This window comes from Coregonus lavaretus, assembly GCF_964263955.1.
Source record: "Coregonus lavaretus genome assembly, chromosome: 11".
Lineage (NCBI taxonomy): Eukaryota > Metazoa > Chordata > Actinopteri > Salmoniformes > Salmonidae > Coregonus > Coregonus lavaretus.
The window spans coordinates 39,083,680-39,106,128 of NC_139998.1; the positions used below are offsets into that span (position 1 = coordinate 39,083,680).

The 22,449-nt window shown below is 42.1% G+C and overlaps 1 protein-coding gene across 1 annotated transcript; it reads left to right on the top strand.

The window, feature by feature from the left end:
• The first annotated feature begins 584 nt into the window (after positions 1-584).
• Positions 585-5,764, top strand: LOC311137371 (DET1 homolog). The gene is made up of 7 exons (XM_084171819.1): positions 585-631; positions 733-794; positions 2,683-3,473; positions 3,600-3,953; positions 4,288-4,478; positions 4,728-4,919; positions 5,466-5,764. The coding sequence occupies exons 3-7, from the start codon at positions 2,745-2,747 to the stop codon at positions 5,653-5,655; spliced, it is 1,656 nt and encodes a 551-aa protein (XP_084027945.1). The 5' UTR covers positions 585-631; positions 733-794; positions 2,683-2,744; the 3' UTR covers positions 5,656-5,764.
• The last annotated feature ends 16,685 nt before the right edge of the window (positions 5,765-22,449 follow it).

Here is a 22,449-nt window from a genome sequence, read left to right on the forward strand (position 1 = left end):
GTCTTAAGAACAAGATCCATTTTGGGATTGTATAGAACATTTAATAATTAAGACCCATTTCTCTCCATACACTACTTTGTGATGGTTTCAGTTGATTAGACATATTAGCAGGGCCAGTAGTGTACTATGACCAAGAAAAACTCTGATCAGGTCAGGGATCAGGTCACATGGCCAGGAAAACTCCTGAACCGAATTTGTCAGCAATATGCGAGTGGAGGTTGTCTCATTGAATCGCTTCATGTTTGTCTCAGAGGGTTTCATCCTGACCACGTATTTAAAATAATTATATTCAAATTAATTTCAAGCAGGAAAAACACTGTTTGGGCCCCAATAAATTAGAGGGTTTTATGCCCAATGCAATTGCTGTGTCATTGCAGTGTAGGCTTGCTACCAGTCTGTCTGTCTTTGGTCAAGTGTGGTGTATACGTGATGCGATACTCTTTTCAACCTTAGTTTACCGTGGCGCTGTGAGGAATGAGGAACGGTTCCACGGAGGAGGATGCCTCTCTTAGCTAGCTAATACTAACAACATTGAACAGTGTTGAGAAATCACCGCTCACTTATTTCGTATGTGCAGAACACATGTTCCAAGCTTGCCATACATTCGTTTTTATTGCCTGTCCTCAAGACTGTAAGTTAAACGTTATTCCCGCATTTGTTCATTTTTGTGACTGCACAGTCAGTGCACTAGTACCAAATATATTTATAACTAACCCCTTCTGTCTGTGCTAGGACTAGTAGCGAGCTAGCTAGCATACCGGTTTGACAGAATCACAGCATGCTGCAAGCGACAAGTGAGTATTTCTGTTGATGGTGCTTTCTGCTGCATCTTACTGTCTATGCCTGGCCCAAAATGAAATAATATTCTGCGTTTCGGGAAGCTCGTGACTTAAAAGATGGAACGCTAGCTAGTTGCTACTTTTCAGGGCTAGCTTGATAGCTTTAGTTTGTATGGGTGGAGAAATGGGAGCCACACTTTTTTTCCCCTATGGTAAATCTGTCAAAATAAATAATTACTTACTAATCCATCGCACCTAACCTCGTCCCCAGGCTAATGGTTCTGACTAGGTGGACTACAGCTACGACCGGATGTGACTTTTTCGTAACAGGTTAGAATAATTTACGCAGCAGGTTAGGTAAATGTTAGGAGACTGATGTAAAGAAAAGGGATAGAGTTAGCTAAATTGCTCTCTTAACCTGCTACGAAAAGTCACTTCCGGTCGTAGCTGTACTCCATCGACTCACACCCAGCTAGTTGCGCATAGCCCATAGAGAACAATTGTAATGGCATCTTTTTGTAGACACTAACTCCGCCATGGCTCGTTGGCCGAAACCTTTGTTTTATTTTGGATAAACTTCGGAAAATAAGTAAATAAATACATTTCTTCTTTTTTTGGGGGGGGGGGGGGGGGGGGGGGTTGTAGATCAGCATTAATATTGCAGATAGATTGTAACTTCCATCAATGTATTGTCACTTCCAATCCCCCATATGTTTTATTTATATATATATATATATATATATATATATATATATATATATATATATATATACTACCGTTCAAAAGTTTTCGGTCACTTAGAAATGTCATTGTTTTCAAAAGAAAATGAGTTTTTCTGTCCATTAAAATAACATCAAATTGATCAGAAATACAGTGTAGACATTGTTCATGTTGTAAATGGCTATTGTAGCTGGAAACGGCTGATGTTTAATGGAATATCTACATTGGCGTACAGAGGCCCATTAGCAGCAACCATCAGTCCTGTGTTCCAATGGCATGTTGTGTTTGCTAATCCAAGTTTATCATTTTAAAAGGCTAATTAGAAAACCCTTTTGCAATTATGTTAGCACAGCTGAAAACTGTTGTGCTGATTAAAGAAGCAATAAAACTGGCCTTCTTGAGACTAGTTGAGTATCTGGAGCATCAGCAATTGTGGGTTCGATTACAGGGTCAAAATGGCCAGAAACAAATAACTTTCTTCTGAAACTCATCAGTCTGTTCTTGTTCTGAGAAATGAAGGCTATTCTATGCGAGAAATTGCCAAGAAACTGAAGATCTCGTACAATGCTGTGTACTACTCCCTTCACAGAACAGCGCAAACTGTCTCTAATCAGAATAGAAAGAGGAGTGGGAGGCCCCGGTGCACAACTGAGCAAGAGGACAAATACATTAGTGTCTAGTTTGAGAAACAGACGCCTCGCAGGTCTTCAACTGGCAGCTTCATTAAATAGTACCCGCAAAACACCAGTCTCAATGTCAACAGTGAAGAGGCGACTCCGGGATGCTGACCTTCTAGGCAGAGTTGCAAAATAAAAGCCATATCTCAGACTGCCCATGTTAATCTTTTATTTTTATTGGCCAGTCTGAGATATGGCTTTTTCTTTGCAACTCAGTTTTTTGCAAAAACGTTTTGCACAATTGCAAAACGTTTTGCAGCAGAAACCGTTTACTTCACGTAGAGTATTGGACAAATTCATGTAGGTCCCTCCCTGTTTCGCTCCGTTTGCTTCTGTTTGCGTCCGTTTCGCATGATTTGGTCCTAGTGAATACACCCCTGATGTAGGCTAAACTCATTTTAGTTAGAAATTACCTGTATGATATGTCTCTTCAGATAAGCTTCTGTTGCACTTTAAAATTAATTGTAAATTGATTTAATCGTTGTTTGTATTACCTCTTTTACCAGTTGCTATACAGAGAGATTTGTGATGTAGCTACCAGTAAGTGAGAGCTGGCAACAATCAAACAATGGAAGATGATTCCCCAACCCTGAAACCCAGGCGCATCCAGAACCAGAATGTGGTCCATCGACTGGAGCGGCGACGGATCTGCTCTGGGCGGGCTGGAGCCCACTGGTATCGCGTGCGCTGCTTCCACCAGAACCTATTCCCCAACTTCACTGTGGTCAACGTAGAGAAGCCTCCCTGCTTCCTCCGCAAGTTCTCCCCAGATGGACGCTGCTTCATAGCCTTCTCCTCTGACCAGACCTCCCTGGAGATCTATGAGTACCAGGGCTGCCAGGCGGCTGAGGATCTGCTGCTGGGGCAGGATGGGGAGACCCTGGCAAATGGCAACGACCAGCGCTCCCTCAACATCCGCGGCCGCCTCTTTGAGCGCTTCTTTTCACTACTGCACGTCACTAATGTGGCCTCCAATGGGGAGCACCTGAACCGAGAGTGCAGCCTGTTCACTGATGACTGTCGCTATGTGATCGTGGGCTCAGCGGTCTATGTGCCAGAGGAGCCCTCTCCACACTTCTTTGAGGTGTACCGCAACAACGAGTCTGTGACTCCCAACCCACGCTCTCCTCTGGAGGACTACTCACTGCACATCATTGACCTGCACACTGGCCGGCTTTGTGACACCAGGTCCTTCAAGTGTGACAAGATCATCCTCTCGCACAACCAGGGACTCTACCTCTACCGTAACATACTGGCTGTTCTTTCTGTTCAGCAGCAGACAATCCATGTCTTTCAGGTATATATCTCAGCTTGCATTGTCCTCTGAACCCTATGCTTACCTGGAAGTGAGATTATAAAATGTATACTTTATTGAATAAAATTGAATTAACGTTTTTACAAACCTTTTCCTTTCATCCTGTAGGTGACATCAGAGGGGACGTTCCTGGACGTGCGGACCATCGGTCGGTTCTGCTACGAGGACGACCTCCTGACTCTGTCTGCGGTGTACACTGAGGCCCGGGCCGAGGGCCAGCCAGGCTTCTCCCGCCTCTACAAGGAGAAGACCATCAACTCCCTGAAGCACAGACTACTGGTCTACCTGTGGAGACGGGCTGAGCAGGACGGCAGCGCCACCGCCAAGCGACGCTTCTTCCAGTTCTTTGACCAGCTGAGACAGCTGAGGATGTGGAAGATGCAGCTGCTGGATGAGCACCACCTCTTCATCAAATACACCAGCGAGGACGTGGTCACCCTGCGAGTCACTGACCCCTCTCAGGTACACCTCTGCCCTAACTAAGTTTCTGTAATAAGGCCTTGTTGGTGTGCAAATCATACAGGTATGCACTTCTGAAAGTGCTATCTGCAATCTGCAGTTGATTAAATCCTGTCATTTGATTTTGTTTTTCTGCACTCTAAATAAGGACACTGGGGAATTAACACTGTAGATTCAGGCTCATTGCAGCTTATTGCTCAGAAAACATCTGACTTGAAATATTGATTTTGTCTCAAACATTGTAGCTATAGGCCTATTTCATATGATTGTTTGCTGTTGATGCATTAGTGCATATCCTCTTTATTTCTAACTTCATATCTGTCTGCTCTTCTCTCAGCCCTCATTCTTTGTAGTGTACAACATGGTGAGCACAGAGGTGATGGCAGTCTTTGAGAACACCTCTGACAAACTGCTGGAGCTGTTTGAGAACTTCTGTGACCTGTTCCGGAACGCCACGCTCCACAGTGAAGCTGTTCAGTTCCCCTGCTCAGCCTCCAGCAACAACTTTGCACGGCAGGTCCAGAGAAGGTATTGTTGGCTGGGGGGAGGCTAACCGCAGGGCTAACATGAAAATAAATCCATACAGTGTGGCACAATCCAAAGGCCAATAAATTGAACCAATTTACATAAATTAGACTATTAAAACAGTGTTTAGTAGAGTTCTGAGAATTTCACAGTATTCCTTAGAATTTTTCAGTTAAATCATTCAGAAATGACTGCTTTTTTTTGTTCCATTGACAGTGGGAAATCTTTCTGCTTATGCTCCCTCCTGGTCAGGTTCAAAGACACCATAGTGAATGCAAAGTATGGCGGTCACACTGAGGCTGTGAGGAGGCTGCTGGGACAGCTGCCCATTAGTGCTCAGTCCTACAGCAGCAGCCCCTACCTCGATCTTTCTCTCTTCAGCTATGACGACAAGTGGGTTTCTGTGATGGAGCGGCCCAAAACATGTGGAGACCACCCCATCAGGTAACATTGGCTAGATAATGCTGATTTCTAAAACGTTTTTCTGTAAAACAAAAATGTTTGTTGTGCCCTGGTAAAAATTACATTGAATCAATAATCAATCATTCATACCATAAAACTTCAATTAATAAAGGGGTGTTTATTTGCTTCAACCGTGGAGCTGCGCCGACATCTGTTGGAGACATCAATCATTCAGAGCGAGATGGAGATTCTGTTAGATTCCACCGGAGCAGACTGGCAAAATGCATAATTACACTTTTCTTGACCAGGTGTTTATTAGAGTCTGCCATTTATTAGCTAAAATGTTTAAATGATGCCCGGCCATTATAAAAGGCAGGGACTTGTTGGAGACTGTGTTTAATCAACATTTTATGGTAACTGTAAGCTCTCTTGTTATTGGAAGTATTACATTTATTGTTTGGAAATGAAACTACAATAACTAATAACGTTATAGGACAACCATTTGGATGTAGCTGTGTGTTCCTAGATACCCTCTTTCATTTCAAACTTGCATTTGAAAAGACTGACTGTTTTTCTTGTTAACTGCAGGTTTTATGCTCGGGACTCTGGCTTGCTGAAGTTCAAGATCCAGGCAGGCCTGCTGGGCCGGCCCATTAACCATGCCGTCCGGCGGCTGGTGGCGTTCACATTCCACCCCTTTGAGCCGTTCGCCATCTCAGTACAGAGGACCAACGCTGAGTATGTGGTGAATTTCCACATGCGTCACGTCTGTGTATGAGAGGAAACCAGGGGACTAGACCTGGAGAACTTGGCATTGTACTGTGTAGAGAAAACAGCGGCCATTCTGCCTTTTTTCTCCCCCTAGTGTGAGGAACAAAATAAGACTGGACTGTGGGCGGAACCACTTGAAGTTGAAATGGGGAGCTTGGGGATGGGGGATGGGGGATGGATTCCTTGCAGGGACCAAAGATGATTTTGGCTGGCTCTCAAAATGTTATTTTCCATATCACCATGTCTTTTTTTGGGTCACATTTTATTCTATGTATTTTTATTTAGCTTTTTTACATTTGTTTTATATTTCAATAAAATTATTTAAATATTCTGTGTGATTCTTTATTATGAATATTTTGCTAGAGTAAAGGCTATCTGTAATATACTTTGCTTAGTGGACCCTTTTAACTCATGTTAAGGCCGCTTTAGACCAATATCATTTATTTTCCTCTTTTCCCATTTAACAGATAATGGTTGCATTCATACCACTTACACAAGTTAGCTACTGTACGTTGCTAACCTAGCTCATACTGTATTAGAAATGAAATGCATTAATGTGGGTAATTTCTACAGGAAATGTCCTTTAATGTTATTAGAAAGTACTGAATCCTTGTTAACCCTATCACCACAGACAAAAGTCAAGTATGAAGACTTTCATGAGGATGGTACTACTGTAATGGACTCATAGCTGTAGCCATATTTTGGAATACATGAGCATTTAATGTTATTTACAGTTCAGCAGATGTTATTAGCAATAACAAATTCAATTTGTAGGTACAGTTTTGTGCTACTTTATCTCAGGTTGCTGTCAGTACCATTTGGAGTGTACATCCATGCTAGTAATTTCCCCAACGTATGAATTTGACCTAAGATATCTTGCTCGCATTACTGAAAAAAACTATATTTTCTGAGGTGGATGCTTTCTTGGGATTATCCAATGCATGAGCCTCTGCCTGTAGGAAATGTGGAGTGAACATTCTCGGCTGAGGAGTGGAATGAGAAGTGTGATCCGACTGGAGATTTCTGTGGGGGTGTGAGTGGGAAGATGTCTGTGTACATCTCCTTTCTCATTTAATTCAGACATAATGATACTGCAGCAAAACGGAACCAAAATGACAAAGAAATGAAGAAAAAATGCTATGGTGATCATGTTTTCACAGTTCAATCAGCTCAGTTTTGAAAAAATAGAAAAGTTAAATTTGCAGGGCATTTCCCTAATTTTAGGATGATTTTATCTAGCTCATTTATCTACATTCAGGTCCATAATTATTGGCACCCTTGATAAAGATGAGCAAAAAATACTATTCAATAATTAATACAAATACTGAGCTATATTGTATGCTCAGAAAAATTGGGAAATTATATTTTATACCTTTACAATTGCTCAGAGAAAGATGTGTTTAACAAGTAATACAAAAAAATCTCTAAAAGTATGTGTTAATAATTTTGACCCCTGTTTTCAATACTCTAGCCCCCTCCCATTGAGCTTTTTTCTAAAATGTTTTATGAGATTAGAGAACACGTTGGGAGGGTTCCAGAACCATACAGAATCTTTCCAAAACCTTGATATCTTTCGCCTGCTCTTATGGACTGCCCTCTTCAATTCAAACCACAGGTTTTCAATGGGGTTCAAGTCTGGAGACTGAGATGAGCGTTGCAAAATGTTGAGTTTGTGGCCAATTAAGCATTTCTTGGTGGATTTTATATTTATTACTTGTTAAACAAAATCTATTTCTCAATTGTATTAGTAGAAAATAATATAATTGTCAAAACATTTTGAGCATGCAATATATACTGAACAAAAATATCAATGCAACATGTAAAGTGTTGGTCCCATGTTTCATGAGCTGAAATAAAAGATCCCAGAAATTTTCCATACGCACAAAAAGCTTATTTATCTCAATTTTTTACATGCCTGTTAGTGAGCATTTCTCCTTTGCCAAGATAATCCATCCAACTGACAGGTGTGACATATCAACATTTTACATTTTAGTCATTTAGCAGACGCTCTCATCCAGAGCGACTTACAGTTAGTGAGTGCATACATTCACCCCCCCATGGGAAACGAACCCACAACCCTGCCGTTGCTAGCGCCATGCTCTACCAACTGAACTACAGAAGCTGATTAAACAGCATGATCATTACACAGGTACACCTTGTGCTGGGGACAATAAAAGGCCACTCGAAAATGTGCAGTTTTGTCATACAACACAATGCCACAGATGCCTCAAGTTTTGAGGGAGCGTGCAATTGGCATGTTAACTGCAGGAATGTCCACCAGAGCTGTTGCCAGATAATGTAATGTTAATTCAATTAAGCCGCCTCCAACGTCGTTTTAGAGAATTTGGCAGTACGTCCAACCGGCCTCACAACCGCAGACCACGTGTAATAAAGGGGAAACACTCATTCTGATTGGCTGGGCCTGGTTCCCCAGTGGGTGGGCCTGGCTCCCATGGCTGCGGCCCTGCCTAGTCATGTGAAATCCATAGACTAGGGCCTAATTTATTTATTTCAATTGACTGATTTCCTTATATGAACTGTAACTCAGTAAATTCGTTGAAATTGTTGCATGTTGCATTTATATTTTTGTTCAGTATAGCTCAGTATTTGTAATATTTAGCTGAGTCTTTTTTGCACATTTCTGTCATGTTTATCAAATATTAGATCTTTATCAAAGGTGCCAATAATTATGGACCTGACTGTAAATCAGAAGGCTACCCTTCTACAACAGATTTATCAGTGAAGTGAAATGATGACATTCATGACAACTAACATTCATCAGATGTATTCTATACTGTTCTCTTTAAAGCGCATCTCAAGGTTAAATGCCTCTGTGTTCTGTACCCATCTGTGGACTCAATGGAATAAAGCAAAGTGTGGTAACAGGCTTTATCACAGAAGACAAAGGAGTGTCATGCCAGCTAAACAATCTATTACTGCAAAGACTTGAAAACCTGATCCATTTCAGCTTGAGTCAGGGCTGAAATATTTAGGCATATGTGTGTCCCATCTGAATAACTCATAGTGTATTTGGCAGTTAGGTGAGTTCTACAGTAGGCTTTGAACGCTTCCTAAACTTGGGAGACTTATAGCATGGTGCTGATATGCACTTTTCCTTCATATCTGTGTCCATTCCTCAGTAAGAAATCAATCCTGAAACTTATCTTACTGTATTAACCAAATGTTAGAATAAGTGTATGAGTAATAAAAGTGCTGCCCAGCTAGTTGCCTGTCACCCTGCTCTGCAGTAATCTCCAATCAGATAGTGGGAGTAGGTCCACGGCAGCTGGACAAAGGGCCAAGCATAGTGATATCCTGCCGGCCCCCATCAGAGGCCCAGCTCTCTGGGGCTAGCTTGTGAACATACAGCAGGTGCTGTGGGATTAAGTGTTCACCCTGCCTCTGGTTACAGGCTAATTGAACACATTCAAACACCTTCTGGACAGCTAGGGGAGGATTCTGCTGCTGTGATGGGTATGGGGGATAGGAGGGGGTGGTGGTGGTGATGAGAGGTTAGGTAGGGGTTCCAGCAGTTAGTTGATTAATTTGTAATATTGTCTGATGTAGGATGAATGTACTCCTGAGTGGCGCAGTGGTCTAAGGCACTGCATCGCAGTGCTAACTGTGCCACTAGATCCTGGTTCGAATCCAGGCTCTGTCGCAGCCGGCCGCGACCGGGAGACTCATGGGCGGCGCACAATTGGCCCAGCGTTGTCCAGGGTAGGGGAGGGAATGGCCGGCAGGGATGTAGCTCAGTTGATAGAGCATGGCGTTTGCAACGCCAGGGTTGTGGGTTTGATTCCCACGGGGGGCCAGTAAAAAAAATAAATAAAAAAAATGTTTTCACTAACTGTAAGTCGCTCTGGATAAGAGCGTCTGCTAAATGACTAAAATGTAAATGAATTAAATATCTTGTAGATCTCATTATGTCTCACAGAAGTGTGAAATCTAGCATGTGAGTGAGTGACAGAGCATACGGTAGGTCACTTCTTTGCATTGAAAGTTAACCCACCCTTATGACTTGTAGTTCACTTCACTGATGCTGATGTACTGTATCTTTCAATGAAAATTTGGTAAATGATCCCCATAAATAAAGTTTGTTCACCTTAGAGGAAATTGATTTACTCATTTGCAAGAAAGGGTCACAGTAATGTATGAACAATAGGTGGAGATGATCTCTTCTAATGTACTGTAGGTATTTTTGGTCTTACTGGCAGACATGAAATAAAGGTGGTCTTTTACAAACGCATGAACATTAATGTCCATAAAAATACTTTTTTTGTTATCAATGAATTGACTCAGTCAGACGCCTCGTGTTAATTTGCTGTATGTTTAGTCACACTGTATGATCGGGCAAAGGCCTCATGTGGAATATGTGTCTTCTGTAGCACAGCTAAGGAGCCAGCAGATGAGCGCTCTGCTGTTGGCCTGACCTTGGTTGCTATGGCTACGAGGTGTATAGAGTGTTATAGCCACTGTCTGCCTGGTAACCCAGTCCCTGCTAATTGCTGTTGTCTTGGCAACGCAGCGACCAATGTAATCCTGGGAAAGCGCAACAATCATAAATGTATAAATGTATCTGCTGCTTGCTTGTCATGTCTAGGAGACAAGCAGGATGATGATGCCATTCTTAGGTTTATGACTAGAGCATCAGACCATTGATATTAGATCCTCACAGTGGCTTCAGATAAGCTATCTGTGCCTGCCACTGCCACTTGTTCAATAGACTTCAAATATGAACCAGAAAGGGCCTGTTTTAGCAGGGTCATTATCATACTGTAATGTAATACAGTGGAAGCATGCTGCTCTGATTTTCTCCATTGACACATAGCTCAGTTAAGCATCATTCAGAGAAGAGCTGTAGAGAAAGTGACATGAGATTATCCTTTTCTAATCAACAACCTTGGTTTAATTACTTAATTTAGTGTTCCGTTATTATCTTCTCAAATGTACAACCCTTTAAGAAAGTGTTTGCTAAAATGCAAGGCCATTATTTATTGTTATGGGTGCATCCAAATAAATGTCACTAGAAAGCAGCTTAAACAAATGCAAATGCAGCTACTGTTGTTATTCTGGCTGCACTGTTTGAAATGACTGTAAATTAGCCGTAGTTGGCTAGCTAGCAAGCAAGGGATACGAACGTTACCAGCCAGTATGGCAATGGAACATTTAGAACAAACGACTGGGTCATGTCCATAGATACAGAACAAAAAGACTGAACGACTGGGTCGCGTCTCTGGCAACCGAACCGATAGAACGAACAACCAGCTGGCTTGGGTAGCAACCCTAGATTTGTGTCGGGAATATATCTTGTGGATGAAATAGTATGAATAAATTAATGAAAATAACATTTTTAATGAAAATATGTCAATCATTATTTGAATATGTTGGTAACCCGTAATATAAAAGTGATAATGCCCTCGAAGCCAGTGTTTGGAGGATATATTGGCACGGTTTGCCGGCCCTCGACTTCTTCCCGAGCCTACAACACCAATTGTCACTTAATTATTTAAGTATTAGTTGTGGCGTACAGCAGGTTAGCCACCAGGGGGAGACTTGTCGAGGCCTGGTGACAGATGGAGTCTACATCACGCGGCGATGGCTCCCTCTGCTGGATGTGCCAGGTCTCGACGGGCTCTCCGGCCAGGACTAATTGGGGCTGATTGTGGTTGGTGAGTAATGAAGGGGCTGATTGCTCACCAGCTGGACGAGTCCCATAAAGCTGTCAGAAGGGCAGCACACGAGAGGGGGGACTGTGGAAGAGAGGTTACTCCCGTACAGTCGTGCTCAGTACCAGAGATAATGGAGGGAGCTCGGTTTTGTTCCCCACAGGATACAGCAAGACCCCGGAGCTCAGAAGACGGTATCTCCTGGAGGAGACCTATTATTTTCTCTTTGTTCATTATTTAAATAAACACCCTTGAAACTGAGCTAATACAATTCTGTCCGTGTCTGATCTGTGTAAACATCTTGACCAAACCCCCTTGTCTGCCACATAGTATAGTACTGTTAGACATTTACTGCACTGCTGGAGCGAGAAACACTGCACCTGCTTTAACATCTGCTAATCTTTGTATGAGACAAATAAACTTAGATTTGATTTGATTTAGTTAAGATACTGTCTGAGGTGAGTCCTGAGTAGGCGATGGATGGAATGTGGTGAGACTGCCTGCTGCTCTGTCGTTACAAAAATAATACCTCATTACAGCAATAAGGTCTGGCAAGACACAGGTGCAGACACTGAGGCTGGATGGATGGAGTGACTGAGGGAGGAGAAAGTCATGTCATTACTTACCTACAGTACCAGTCAAAAGTTTGGACACACCTATTCATTCATGGGTTTTTCTTTATTTTTACTATTTTCTACCTTGTAGAATAATAATGACGACATCAAAACTATGAAATAACACATAAGGAATCATGTAATAACCAAAAAAGTGTTAAACAAATATATTTTATATTTGTGACGATCTCAGTTCGACAGACGCTGAGAGATGGGAAGCAAGTACAGGTTGATGATTTAATGAATAAAAGACATGGAACAAAACATGTACAGAGTCTGGACAGGGGAAACAAAACAACATCAATGCAGACACAGGGATCAAACTGGGGAACAGACAGATATACAGTTGAAGTCGGAAGTTTACATACACTTACAGTGAGGGAAAAAAGTATTTGATCCCCTGCTGATTTTGTACGTTTGCCCACTGACAAAGAAATGATCAGTCTATAATTTTAATGGTAGGTTTATTTGAACAGTGAGAGACAGAATAACAACAAAAAAATCCAGAAAATGTTATAAATTGATTTGCATTTTAATGAGGGAAATAAGTATTTGACCCCCTCTCAATCAGAAAGATTTCTGGCTCCCAGGTGTCTTTTATACAGGTAACGAGCTGAGATTAGGAGCACACTCTTAAAGGGAGTGCTCCTAATCTCAGCTTGTTACCTGTATAAAAGACACCTGTCCACAGAAGCAATCAATCAGATTCCAAACTCTCCACCATGGCCAAGACCAAAGAGCTCTCCAAGGATGTCAGGGACAAGATTGTAGACCTACACAAGGCTGGAATGGGCTACAAGACCATCGCCAAGCAGCTTGGTGAGAAGGTGACAACAGTTGGTATGATTATTCGCAATTGGAAGAAACACAAAATAACTGTCAATCTCCCTCAGCCTGGGGCTCCATGCAAGATCTCACCTCGTGGAGTTGCAATGATCATGAGAATGGTGAGGAATCAGCCCAGAACTACATGGGAGGATCTTGTCAATGATCTCAAGGCAGCTGGGACCATAGTCACCAAGAAAACAATTGGTAACACACTACGCCGTGAAGGACTGAAATCCTGCAGCGCCCGCAATGTCCCCCTGCTCAAGAAAGCACATATACAGGGCCGTCTGAAGTTTGCCAATGAACATCTGAATGATTCAGAGGAGAACTGGGTGAAAGTGTTGTGGTCAGATGAGACCAAAATCGAGCTCTTTGGCATCAAATCAGCTCGCCGTGTTTGGAGGACGAGGAATGCTGCCTATGACCCCAAGAACACCATCCCCACCGTCAAACATGGAGGTGGAAACATTATGCTTTGGAGGTGTTTTTCTGCTAAGGGGACAGGACAACTTCACCGCATCAAAGGGACGATTGGACGGCGCCATGTACCGTCAAATCTTGGGTGAGAACCTCCTTCCCTCAGCCAGGGCATTGAAAATGGGTTGTGGATGGGTATTCCAGCATGACAATGACCCAAAACACACGGCCAAGGCAACAAAGGAGTGGCTCAAGAAGAAGCACATTAAGGTCCTGGAGTGGCCTAGCCAGTCTCCAGACCTTAATCCCATAGAAAATATGTGGAAAGAGCTGAAGGTTCGAGTTGCCAAACGTCAGGCTCGAAACCTTAATGACTTGGAGAAGATCTGCAAAGAGGAGTGGGACAAAATCCCTCCTGAGATGTGTACAAAGCTGGTGGCCAACTACAAGAAACGTCTGACTTCTGTGATTGCCAACAAGGGTTTTGCCACCAAGTCCTAAGTCATGTTTTGCAGAGGGGTCAAATACTTATTTCCCTCATTAAAATGCAAATCAATTTATGACATTTTGACATGCGTTTTTCTGGATTTTTTTGTTGTTATTCTCTCTCACTGTTCAAATAAACCTACCATTAAAATTATAGACTGATCATTTCTTTGTCAGTGGGCAAACGTACAAAATCAGCAGGGGATCAAATACTTTTTTCCCTCACTGTAGGTTGGAGTCATTAAAACTCGTTTTTCAACCACTCCACACATTTCTTGTTAACTAACTATAGTTTTGGCAAATTTGGTTAGGACATCTACTTTGTGCATGACACAAGTCATTTTTCCAACAATTGTTTACAGACAGATTATTTCACTTATAATTCACTGTATCACAATTCCAGTTGGTCAGAAGTTTACATACACTAAGTTGACTGTGCCTTAAAACAGCTTGGAAAATTCCAGAAAATGATGTCATGGCTTTAGAAGCTTCTGATAGGCTAATTGACATCATTTGAGTCAATTGGAGGTGTACCTGTGGATGTATTTCAAGGCCTACCTCCAAACTCAGTGCCTCTTTGCTTGACATCATGGGAAAATCAAAAGAATTCAGCCAAGACCTCAGATTTTTTTTTTAGACCTCCACAAGTCTGGTTCATCCTTGGGAGCAATTTCCAAACGCCTGAAGGTACCACGTTCATCTGTACAAACAATAGTACGCAAGTATAAACACCATGGGACCACGCAGCCGTCATACCGCTCAGGAAAGAGACGCGTTCTGTCTCCTAGAGATGAACGTAATTTGGTGCGAAAAGTGCAAATCAATCCCAGAACAACAGCAAAGGACCTTGTGAAGATGCTGGAGGAAACAGGTACAAAAGTATCTATATCCACAGTAAAACGAGTCCTATATCGACATAACCTGAAATGCCGCTCAGCAAGGAAGAAGCCACTGCTCCAAACCTCCATAGGAAAGCCAGACTACGGTTTGCAACTGCACATGGGGACATGGAGAAATGTCCTCTGGTCTGATGAAACAAAAATAGAACTGTTTGGTCATAATGACCATTGTTACGTTTGGAGGAAAAAGGGTTGGCTTGCTAGCCGAAGAACACCATCCCAACCATGAAGCACAGGGGTGGCAGCATCATGCTGTGGGGGTGCTTTGCTGCAGGAGGGACTGGTGCACTACACAAAATAGATGGCATCATGAGGAAGGAAAATGATGTGGATATATTGAAGCAATAACTCAATACATCAGTCAGGAAGTTAAAGCTCGGTCACAAATGGGTCTTCCAAATGGACAATGACCCCAAGCATACTTCCAAAGTTGTGGCAAAATGGCTTAAGGACAACAAAGTCAAGGTATTGGAATGGCCATCACAAAGCCCTGACCTCAATCCTATAGAAAATGTGTGGGCAGAACTGAAAAAGCGTGTGCGAGCAAGGAGGCCTACAAACCTGACTCAGTTACACCAGCTCTGTCAGGAGGAATGGGCCAAAATTCACCCAACTTATTGTGGGAAGCTTGTGGAAGGCTACCTGAAATGTTTGACCCAAGTTAAACAATTTAAAGGCAATGCTACCAAATACTAATTGAGTGTATGTAAACTTCTGACCCACTGGGAATGTGATGAAAGAAATAAAAGCTGAAATAAATCATTCTCTCTACTATTATTCTGACATTTCACATTCTTAAAATAAAGTGGTGATCCTAACGGACCTAAGACAGGGAATTTGTCCTTGGATATAATGTCAGGAATTGTGTAAAACAGAGTTTAAATGTATTTGTCTACTTCAACTGTAGAAGGGGAAATTAACAAAGTGAAGGAGTCCAGGTGAGTCCAATGAGCGCTCAGGAGGAGGCACTCGAGGGCGTTCACCGACCTCGCGTCTCACAAAGACACGGCGGTTGGAACCAAATATCTTCAATTTGGACTCCAGACCAAAGGACAGATTTCCACCGGTCTAATGTCCATTGCTCGTGTTTCTTCTTATTGATGCCTTTAGTAGTGTTTTTTTGCAGCAATTCGACCATGAAGGCCTGATTCACTCAGTCACCTCTGAACAGTTGATGTTGAGGCCCCCTCTGCCTTGCTAGCACACGTGACTGCTCTCCTGAAACATCCTACCAGTGTGTGCCAAGCGAAAAGCTAGCTATTCGGTGGCACAAGTGGAGACATTTCAGGCTGAGGAGTACGTTTCACACATCCCCATGGACAAGAGACCTTACTCATGTTACATCATCCATACCAGAGGAGTGAATAGATTAGAACATGGTGGGTTGATATGTTCTTTATAACTGTTGTTTGTTCACCTGCATTGTACATCTGAGGCCAAGCAGTACCTTGTGGAAAAATTGACCGAATGTCAACTATATTTCAACTATACAACATCCACACACTCATTGGCACACAAACATTTTCTCTGTCCTCTTCATCAGGCTCTCTCTCTCTATTCTGCCAATGTTGTTTGTGGGTACATACGGTATTGTTCAGAAAAACGAAAATGCCTCGACATATCTCCATCAACAAGAGTGGTAGTTTAGAAAAATGGTTCTTCCTCATCAAGAATTACTCCAATGCACTTCACTGCAAGAAGGCTTTTTTTGCCTCCTTTTTCCGAGGTCTCGTTCTGCTGACTGTACTTGGAATAAATTCTACTTCAGTTGGACCTTTGATGTAGAGTAAAAATATTCATTGAAGTCTGAATGTATTTTTCCTCAGTTTACACAGAGAGAAAGAGAGAGAGAGAGAGAAAGAGAGAGCAAGAGAGAGAGAGAGAGAGAGAGAGAGAGAGACCAACAATGCAAACAGGCAACACTACATTATAGTGTGCTTAGAACAATGGTAAGTACACAGTAATAAGAAAAAATTTATGTAAAGTATTAACCAAATACAGTACCTTGCAAAAGTATTCATCCCCCTTGGAGTTTTTCCTATTTTGTTGCATTACAACCTGTAATTTAAATGGATTTTTATTTGTATTTAATGTAATGGACATACACAAAATAGTCAAAATTGGTGAAGTGAAATGAAAACAATAACTTGTTTCAAAAAATTCTAAAAAATAAATAACGGAAAAGTGGTGCATGCATATGTATTCACCCCCTTTGCAATGAAGCCCCTAAATAAGATATGGTGCAAATGATTACCTTCAGAAGTATCATAATTAGTTAAGTAAAGTACACCTGTGTGCAATCTAAGTGTCACATGATCTGTCACATGATCTCAGTATATATACACCTGTTCTGAAAGGCCCCAGAGTCTGCAACAACACTAAGCAAGGGGCACCACCAAGCAAGTGGCACCATGAAGACCAAGGAGCTCTCCAAACAGGTCAGGGACAAAGTTGTGGAGAAGTACAGATCAGGGTTGGGTTATAAAAAAATATCAGAAACTTTGAGCACCATTCAATAAATTTTTAAAAAATGGAAAGAATATGGCACAACAACAAACCTGCCAAGAGAGGGCCGCCCACTAAAACTCACAGACCAGGCAAGGAGGGCATTAATCAGAGAGTCAACATAGAGACCAAAGATAACCCTGAAGGAGCTGCAAAGCTCCACAGCGGAAATTGGAGTATCTGTCCATAGGACCACTTTAAGCCTTACACTCCACAGAGCTGGGCTTTACGGAAGAGTGGCCAGAAAAAAGCCATTGCTTAAAGAAAAAAATAAGCAAACACGTTTGGTGTTCGCCAAAAGGCATGTGGGAGACTCCTCAAACATATGGAAAAAGGTACTCTGCTCAGATGAGACTAAAATTGAGCTTTTTGGCCATCAAGGAAAACACTATGTCTGGTGCAAACCCAACACCTCTCATCACCTCGAGAACATGTTTTCATCAGCAGGGACTGAGAAACTGGTCAGAATTGAAGGAATGATGGATGGTGCTAAATACAGGGAAATTCTTGAGGGAAACCTGTTTCAGTCTTCCAGAGATTTGAGACTGGGACAGAGGTTCACCTTCCAGCAGGGGAAACATTTAAATGTATTGGAATGGCCTAGTCAAAGCCCAGACCTCAATCCAATTGAGAATCTGTGGTATGACTTAAAGATTGCTGTACACCAGCGGAACCCAGTTCCGCCTTGAAGAATGGGCAAAAATCCCAGTGGCTAGATGTGCCAAGCTTATAGAGACATACCCCAAGAGACTTGCAGCTGTAATTGCTGCAAAAGGTGGCTCTATAAGTATTGACTTTCGGGGGGTGAATAGTTATGCACGCTCAAGTTTTCAGTTTTTTTTGGTCTTATTTCTTGTTTGTTTCACAATAAAACATATTTTGCATCTTCAAAGTGGTAAGCATGTTGTGTAAATGAAATGATACAAACCCCCAAAAATCAATTTTAATTCCAGGTTGTAAGGCAACAAAATAGGAAAAATGCCAAGGGGGGTGAATACTTTCTCAAGCCACTGTATATTTCCTCACTTTCTGCTGTTGCATAACTATTACTGTATCAATCTATCCTACACGTGTGCACTGTATCATAGCGCAAGCTGGAAAGATAACTTGATCTACTCAATACAATGTACTCAATACAATCCAGTGGTCCCCAACCAACACAACGGATTGACCATTCTACCTTCACACCACTCTTGTTGCTTATTTCTTGAATACTGTGTCAAGAAATATCAGCCAGTTTTCAGGTATGGACAAAGTTGTTTGAGAGTAGCAGTTAATTTCATTTGAGTACCACAGTGGGTTAATTGTTCTGACTTCACTGGAGTAAACTATAAAACCAAAAGACAAATGAGTGTTTGGTGGAAAGACAAGCCTAAATATTGACAGCAAATATTTGACTTGGGTTTGACATCCCCCGGGTTGTCATGTCTTATCAGAATTTCCAGCTGTCTGTAAATTGAGGGTGGTGGGAAACACACACCCACAGGTCCTCAGCCCCCCCCCCCCCCCTCCACAGCCCCCCACAGGTCCTGAGAGCCCCCCCACAGTGAGACAGACTTACACGCCTCATTGTGCATCCAGCGCTGACTTCAGTCCGTCTCAGGCACACACTTGATTTGGCGTCAGCGGGGGGCTTCTGGTGGAGCAAAACTTAGTAACACGGCGAGACTTTAAATATTACAAGAAGGATATGCATAAGCTACTTAAATTATATATTCTACATGGCAACATGCACATGTACTAAAACATGTGAGTCGTAACATTCATTCATGTAGGCAATACAAACATTTGGTGAAACGGATACTGTACACTGAACATGAGCCCCAATGGAAAAGAGATTGATTCAACTGAAACGGATTATTTGTATTGACTAATTCAATTGTCTGTTCTGTCTACAGATATATTTACCTCAGCCTACTCATAAATAAGTCAAACCAAATGTTCATATTACTGTTGTTGTCTGATTGCCCAGACGTATTCATATGCTGGCCTGTTTCTCTAGGTTAGTGAACTGGGGAGATGGGGAGGGATATAGCCAGCCATCATCACCATTCCCACATTAAATTGAGGCTATTAGATTGATATTAAAGGGACAATTGGGTGTATAGGACATGGCTGGCTGAGAGAGAGAGAGGGAGAGAGTGTGAGAGATAGAGAGCGAGAGAGAGGGAGAGATAGTGAGAGAGCGAGAGAGCGAGAGAGAGAGAGAGAGAGAGAGAGAGAGAGAGAGAGAGAGAGAGAGAGAGAGAGAGAGAGAGAGAGAGAGAGAGAGAGAGAGCGTTATGTCCTGCCTGGTTGGGACACCATGGCCTGTGTGCTATGATGTGAGTCACCACTCAGACGTGGGCACTGCTCCACAGACGCCAGTGTCAGCTAATGAGTTACCAGGCGAGGGAGCAGATGCAGGCCTGACATGGCTATAGAGTTGTTAGAGAGGGCTTGCTGGGTGACCTGGGTTCAGACCTTTTACAGACACACGCCCGCTGTTCCCCCTCCACTGGCCCCCACTCTGCTGTACAGAGGAACAATGAGGAAAGGCGCATTATGGAACACAGTAGAGGTATAACGAACTCAAGGATGTAAAGCATTTTCCATACCACGAAATATCGGCTAAAATGAAAATCGCTTTGTTACAGAAAATACGGCAACAGTCATTGTGATTTCTAGATAAGTACAGTAGGTGACGTGTTTGTGAAATCCAAAGAATAGATTTGCACAACAAATCAATCTCCAATTATCTTTGGCTGAGTGATGCATATTTGAGTTACAGGGTAAGAGATGGGCATAGGGATAGAGGGAAAATGGTTGGAATAAAAGAAAGAGAAATTATTAAAGCAACAAAGAAAACTTTTTTTGTATACGACCAGTGAGAAGAATTCAGCACCCTCTCGTCAGCCATGAATCCTCTCCAATGAATGAATCTCAACGGCTGCCTCCCAAATGGCACCCTATTCCTTTTATAGGGCACTACTTTTAAACAGAACCCTATGGCACTGGTCAAAGGTAGTGCACTATAAAGGGAATAGGGTGCCATTTGGGATGCAAACAATGACACCAGTATGGAGAGAGCCAAGATGAGAGGTCTTCAGTAAAGCTCTTCTAACTGGGAGCATAAACATACAGTACCTAAGGGAGCACACAGCAGAATAATCAGCAAAGAGAGATTGATATTGACAGCTCTGGACAGGTGGTATCGCTTTGCTCTACATGATGTGGTCAAGACATTATGGGTGAACGAACATGTTTCGTTGTCTGTATCAATATGCATTTAGGCCATGAGGGTGGGTATTACCCAATAAACCCTCTCTACCAGAAGTTCAGAACTAGCCTTGGTTGAACACAGACATTAAATAGTATAAAGACTGTCAGTGCTGTGATTATGTTGCCACCTTGTGGAAATATAAGGAAAAACCACTGATTGTAAATGGAGAAAGAAAGGGAATTACAATTTGCAGTAATGTGGGTTAAAGTCAAGAATACTAAATTCAATGTTCAATATAAATAATTAATTAATAACAAATAACAGCCCCTCAATGAGCCAGACACATCAAGGTCGTGGTTTTGTTTTCAACACACATATTCTATGGTTGCAGATCTGTTTGTGCTTTAGCTGACTCCTCTGGAGTGTCTGCTATCATGCCAAATATGTATTGCAGCATGGCAGCATCGCAGCATGGCAATGAATGACAAACACATCTACAGCCAAACGAGAGATTTTCTAAACCTAGCCGAAAGCACAACTGTTGAAGGAATTCAATGACAGAATATATTGACAATTGTATCAATTTTTCTATATGCTCAAGACTCTTGAGACAAGACATCCCTCTTAGCTCTGTAATATTTTAACTGTTGAGAATCAAGTTTTCTATCATGTATGTATTCTTCTCACATACTGTAGGTTCTTACAAGGACAAAAAATGTAAAAATGTAAATGTAAATGTATTATCATTAGGCAAATTTTTTTCATTACAGAATCCACTAGGGGCAGCCAATCATACATAAAGAGCATTCACACCAGTTTGAAGGCAGCTTCCAAACTAGCAGACATAATATAATCCTACTACTTATTTTATTTTTATTTTTTATTTTTTATCCTTTATGTAACCAGGTAAGCCAGTTGAGAACAAGTTCTCATTTACAACTGCGACCTGGCCAAGATAAAGCAAAGCAGTGCGATAAAAACAACAACAACACAGAGTTACATATGGAATAAACAAAACGTACAGTCAATAACACAATAGAACATCTATATACAGTGTGTGCAAATGTAGTAAGTTATGGAGGTAAGGCAATAAATAGGCCATAGTGCAAAATAATTACAATTATAATTTAGTATTAACACTGGAGTGATAGATGTGCAGAAGATGATGTGCAAATAGAGATACTTGGGTGCAAATGAGCAAAATAAATAACAATGTAAATAACAATATGGGGATGAGGTAGTTGGGTGGGCTAATTAGAGATGGGCTGTGTACAGGTGCAGTGATCGGTAAGCTGCTCTGACAACTGATGCTTAAAGATAGTGAGGGAGATAAGTGTCTCCAGCTTCAGAGATTTTTGCAGTTCATTCCAGTCATTTGCAGCAGGGAACTGGAAGGAATGGCAACCAAAGGAGGTGTTGGCTTTGGGGATGACCAGTGAGATATACCTGCTGGAACGCATACTACGGGTGGGTGTTGCTATGATGACCAATGAGCTAAGATAAGGGAGGGATTTGCCTAGAAGTGATTTATAGATGACCTGGAGCCAGTGGGTTTGGCGATGAATATGTAGTGAGGGCCAGCCAACGAGAGCGTACAGGTCACAATGGTGGGTAGTATAAGTGGCTTTGGTGAGAAAACAGATGGCACTGTGATAGACTACATCCAATTTGCTGAGTAGAGTGTTGGAAGCTATTTTGTAAATAACATCGCCGAAGTCAAGGATCGGTAGGATAGTCAGTTTTACGAGGGCATGTTTAGCAGCATGAGTGAAGGAGGCTTTGTTGCGAAATAGGATGCCGATTCTAGATTTAACTTTGGATTGGAGATGCTTAATGTGAGTCTGGAAGGAGAGTTTACGGTCTAACCAGACACCTAGGTATTTGTAGTTGTCCACATATTCTAAATCAGACCCGCCGAGAGTAGTGATTCTAGTCGGGCAGGCGGGTGCAAGCAGAGTTTGATTGAAGAGCATGCATTTAGTTTTACTAGCGTTTAAGAGCAGTTGGAGGCCACGGAAGGAGTGTTGTATGGCAATGAAGCTTGTTTGGAGGTTTGTTAACACAGTGTCCAATGAAGGGCCAGATGTATACAAAATGGTGTCGTCTGCGTAGAGGTGGATCTGAGAGTCACCAGCAGCAAGAGCGACATCATTGATATACACAGAGAATAGAGTCGGCCCG

Excerpts from the sequence above, each read along its gene's own strand:
- LOC311137371 (XM_084171819.1), top strand. The coding sequence starts at position 2,745 with ATGGAAGATGATTCCCCAACCCTGAAACCCAGGCGCATCCAGAACCAG. Across the intron at positions 4,479-4,727 it reads GCACGGCAGGTCCAGAGAAG|GTTCAAAGACACCATAGTGA; the intron begins GTATTGTTGGCT and ends CCTCCTGGTCAG. Across the intron at positions 4,920-5,465 it reads TGTGGAGACCACCCCATCAG|GTTTTATGCTCGGGACTCTG; the intron begins GTAACATTGGCT and ends TGTTAACTGCAG.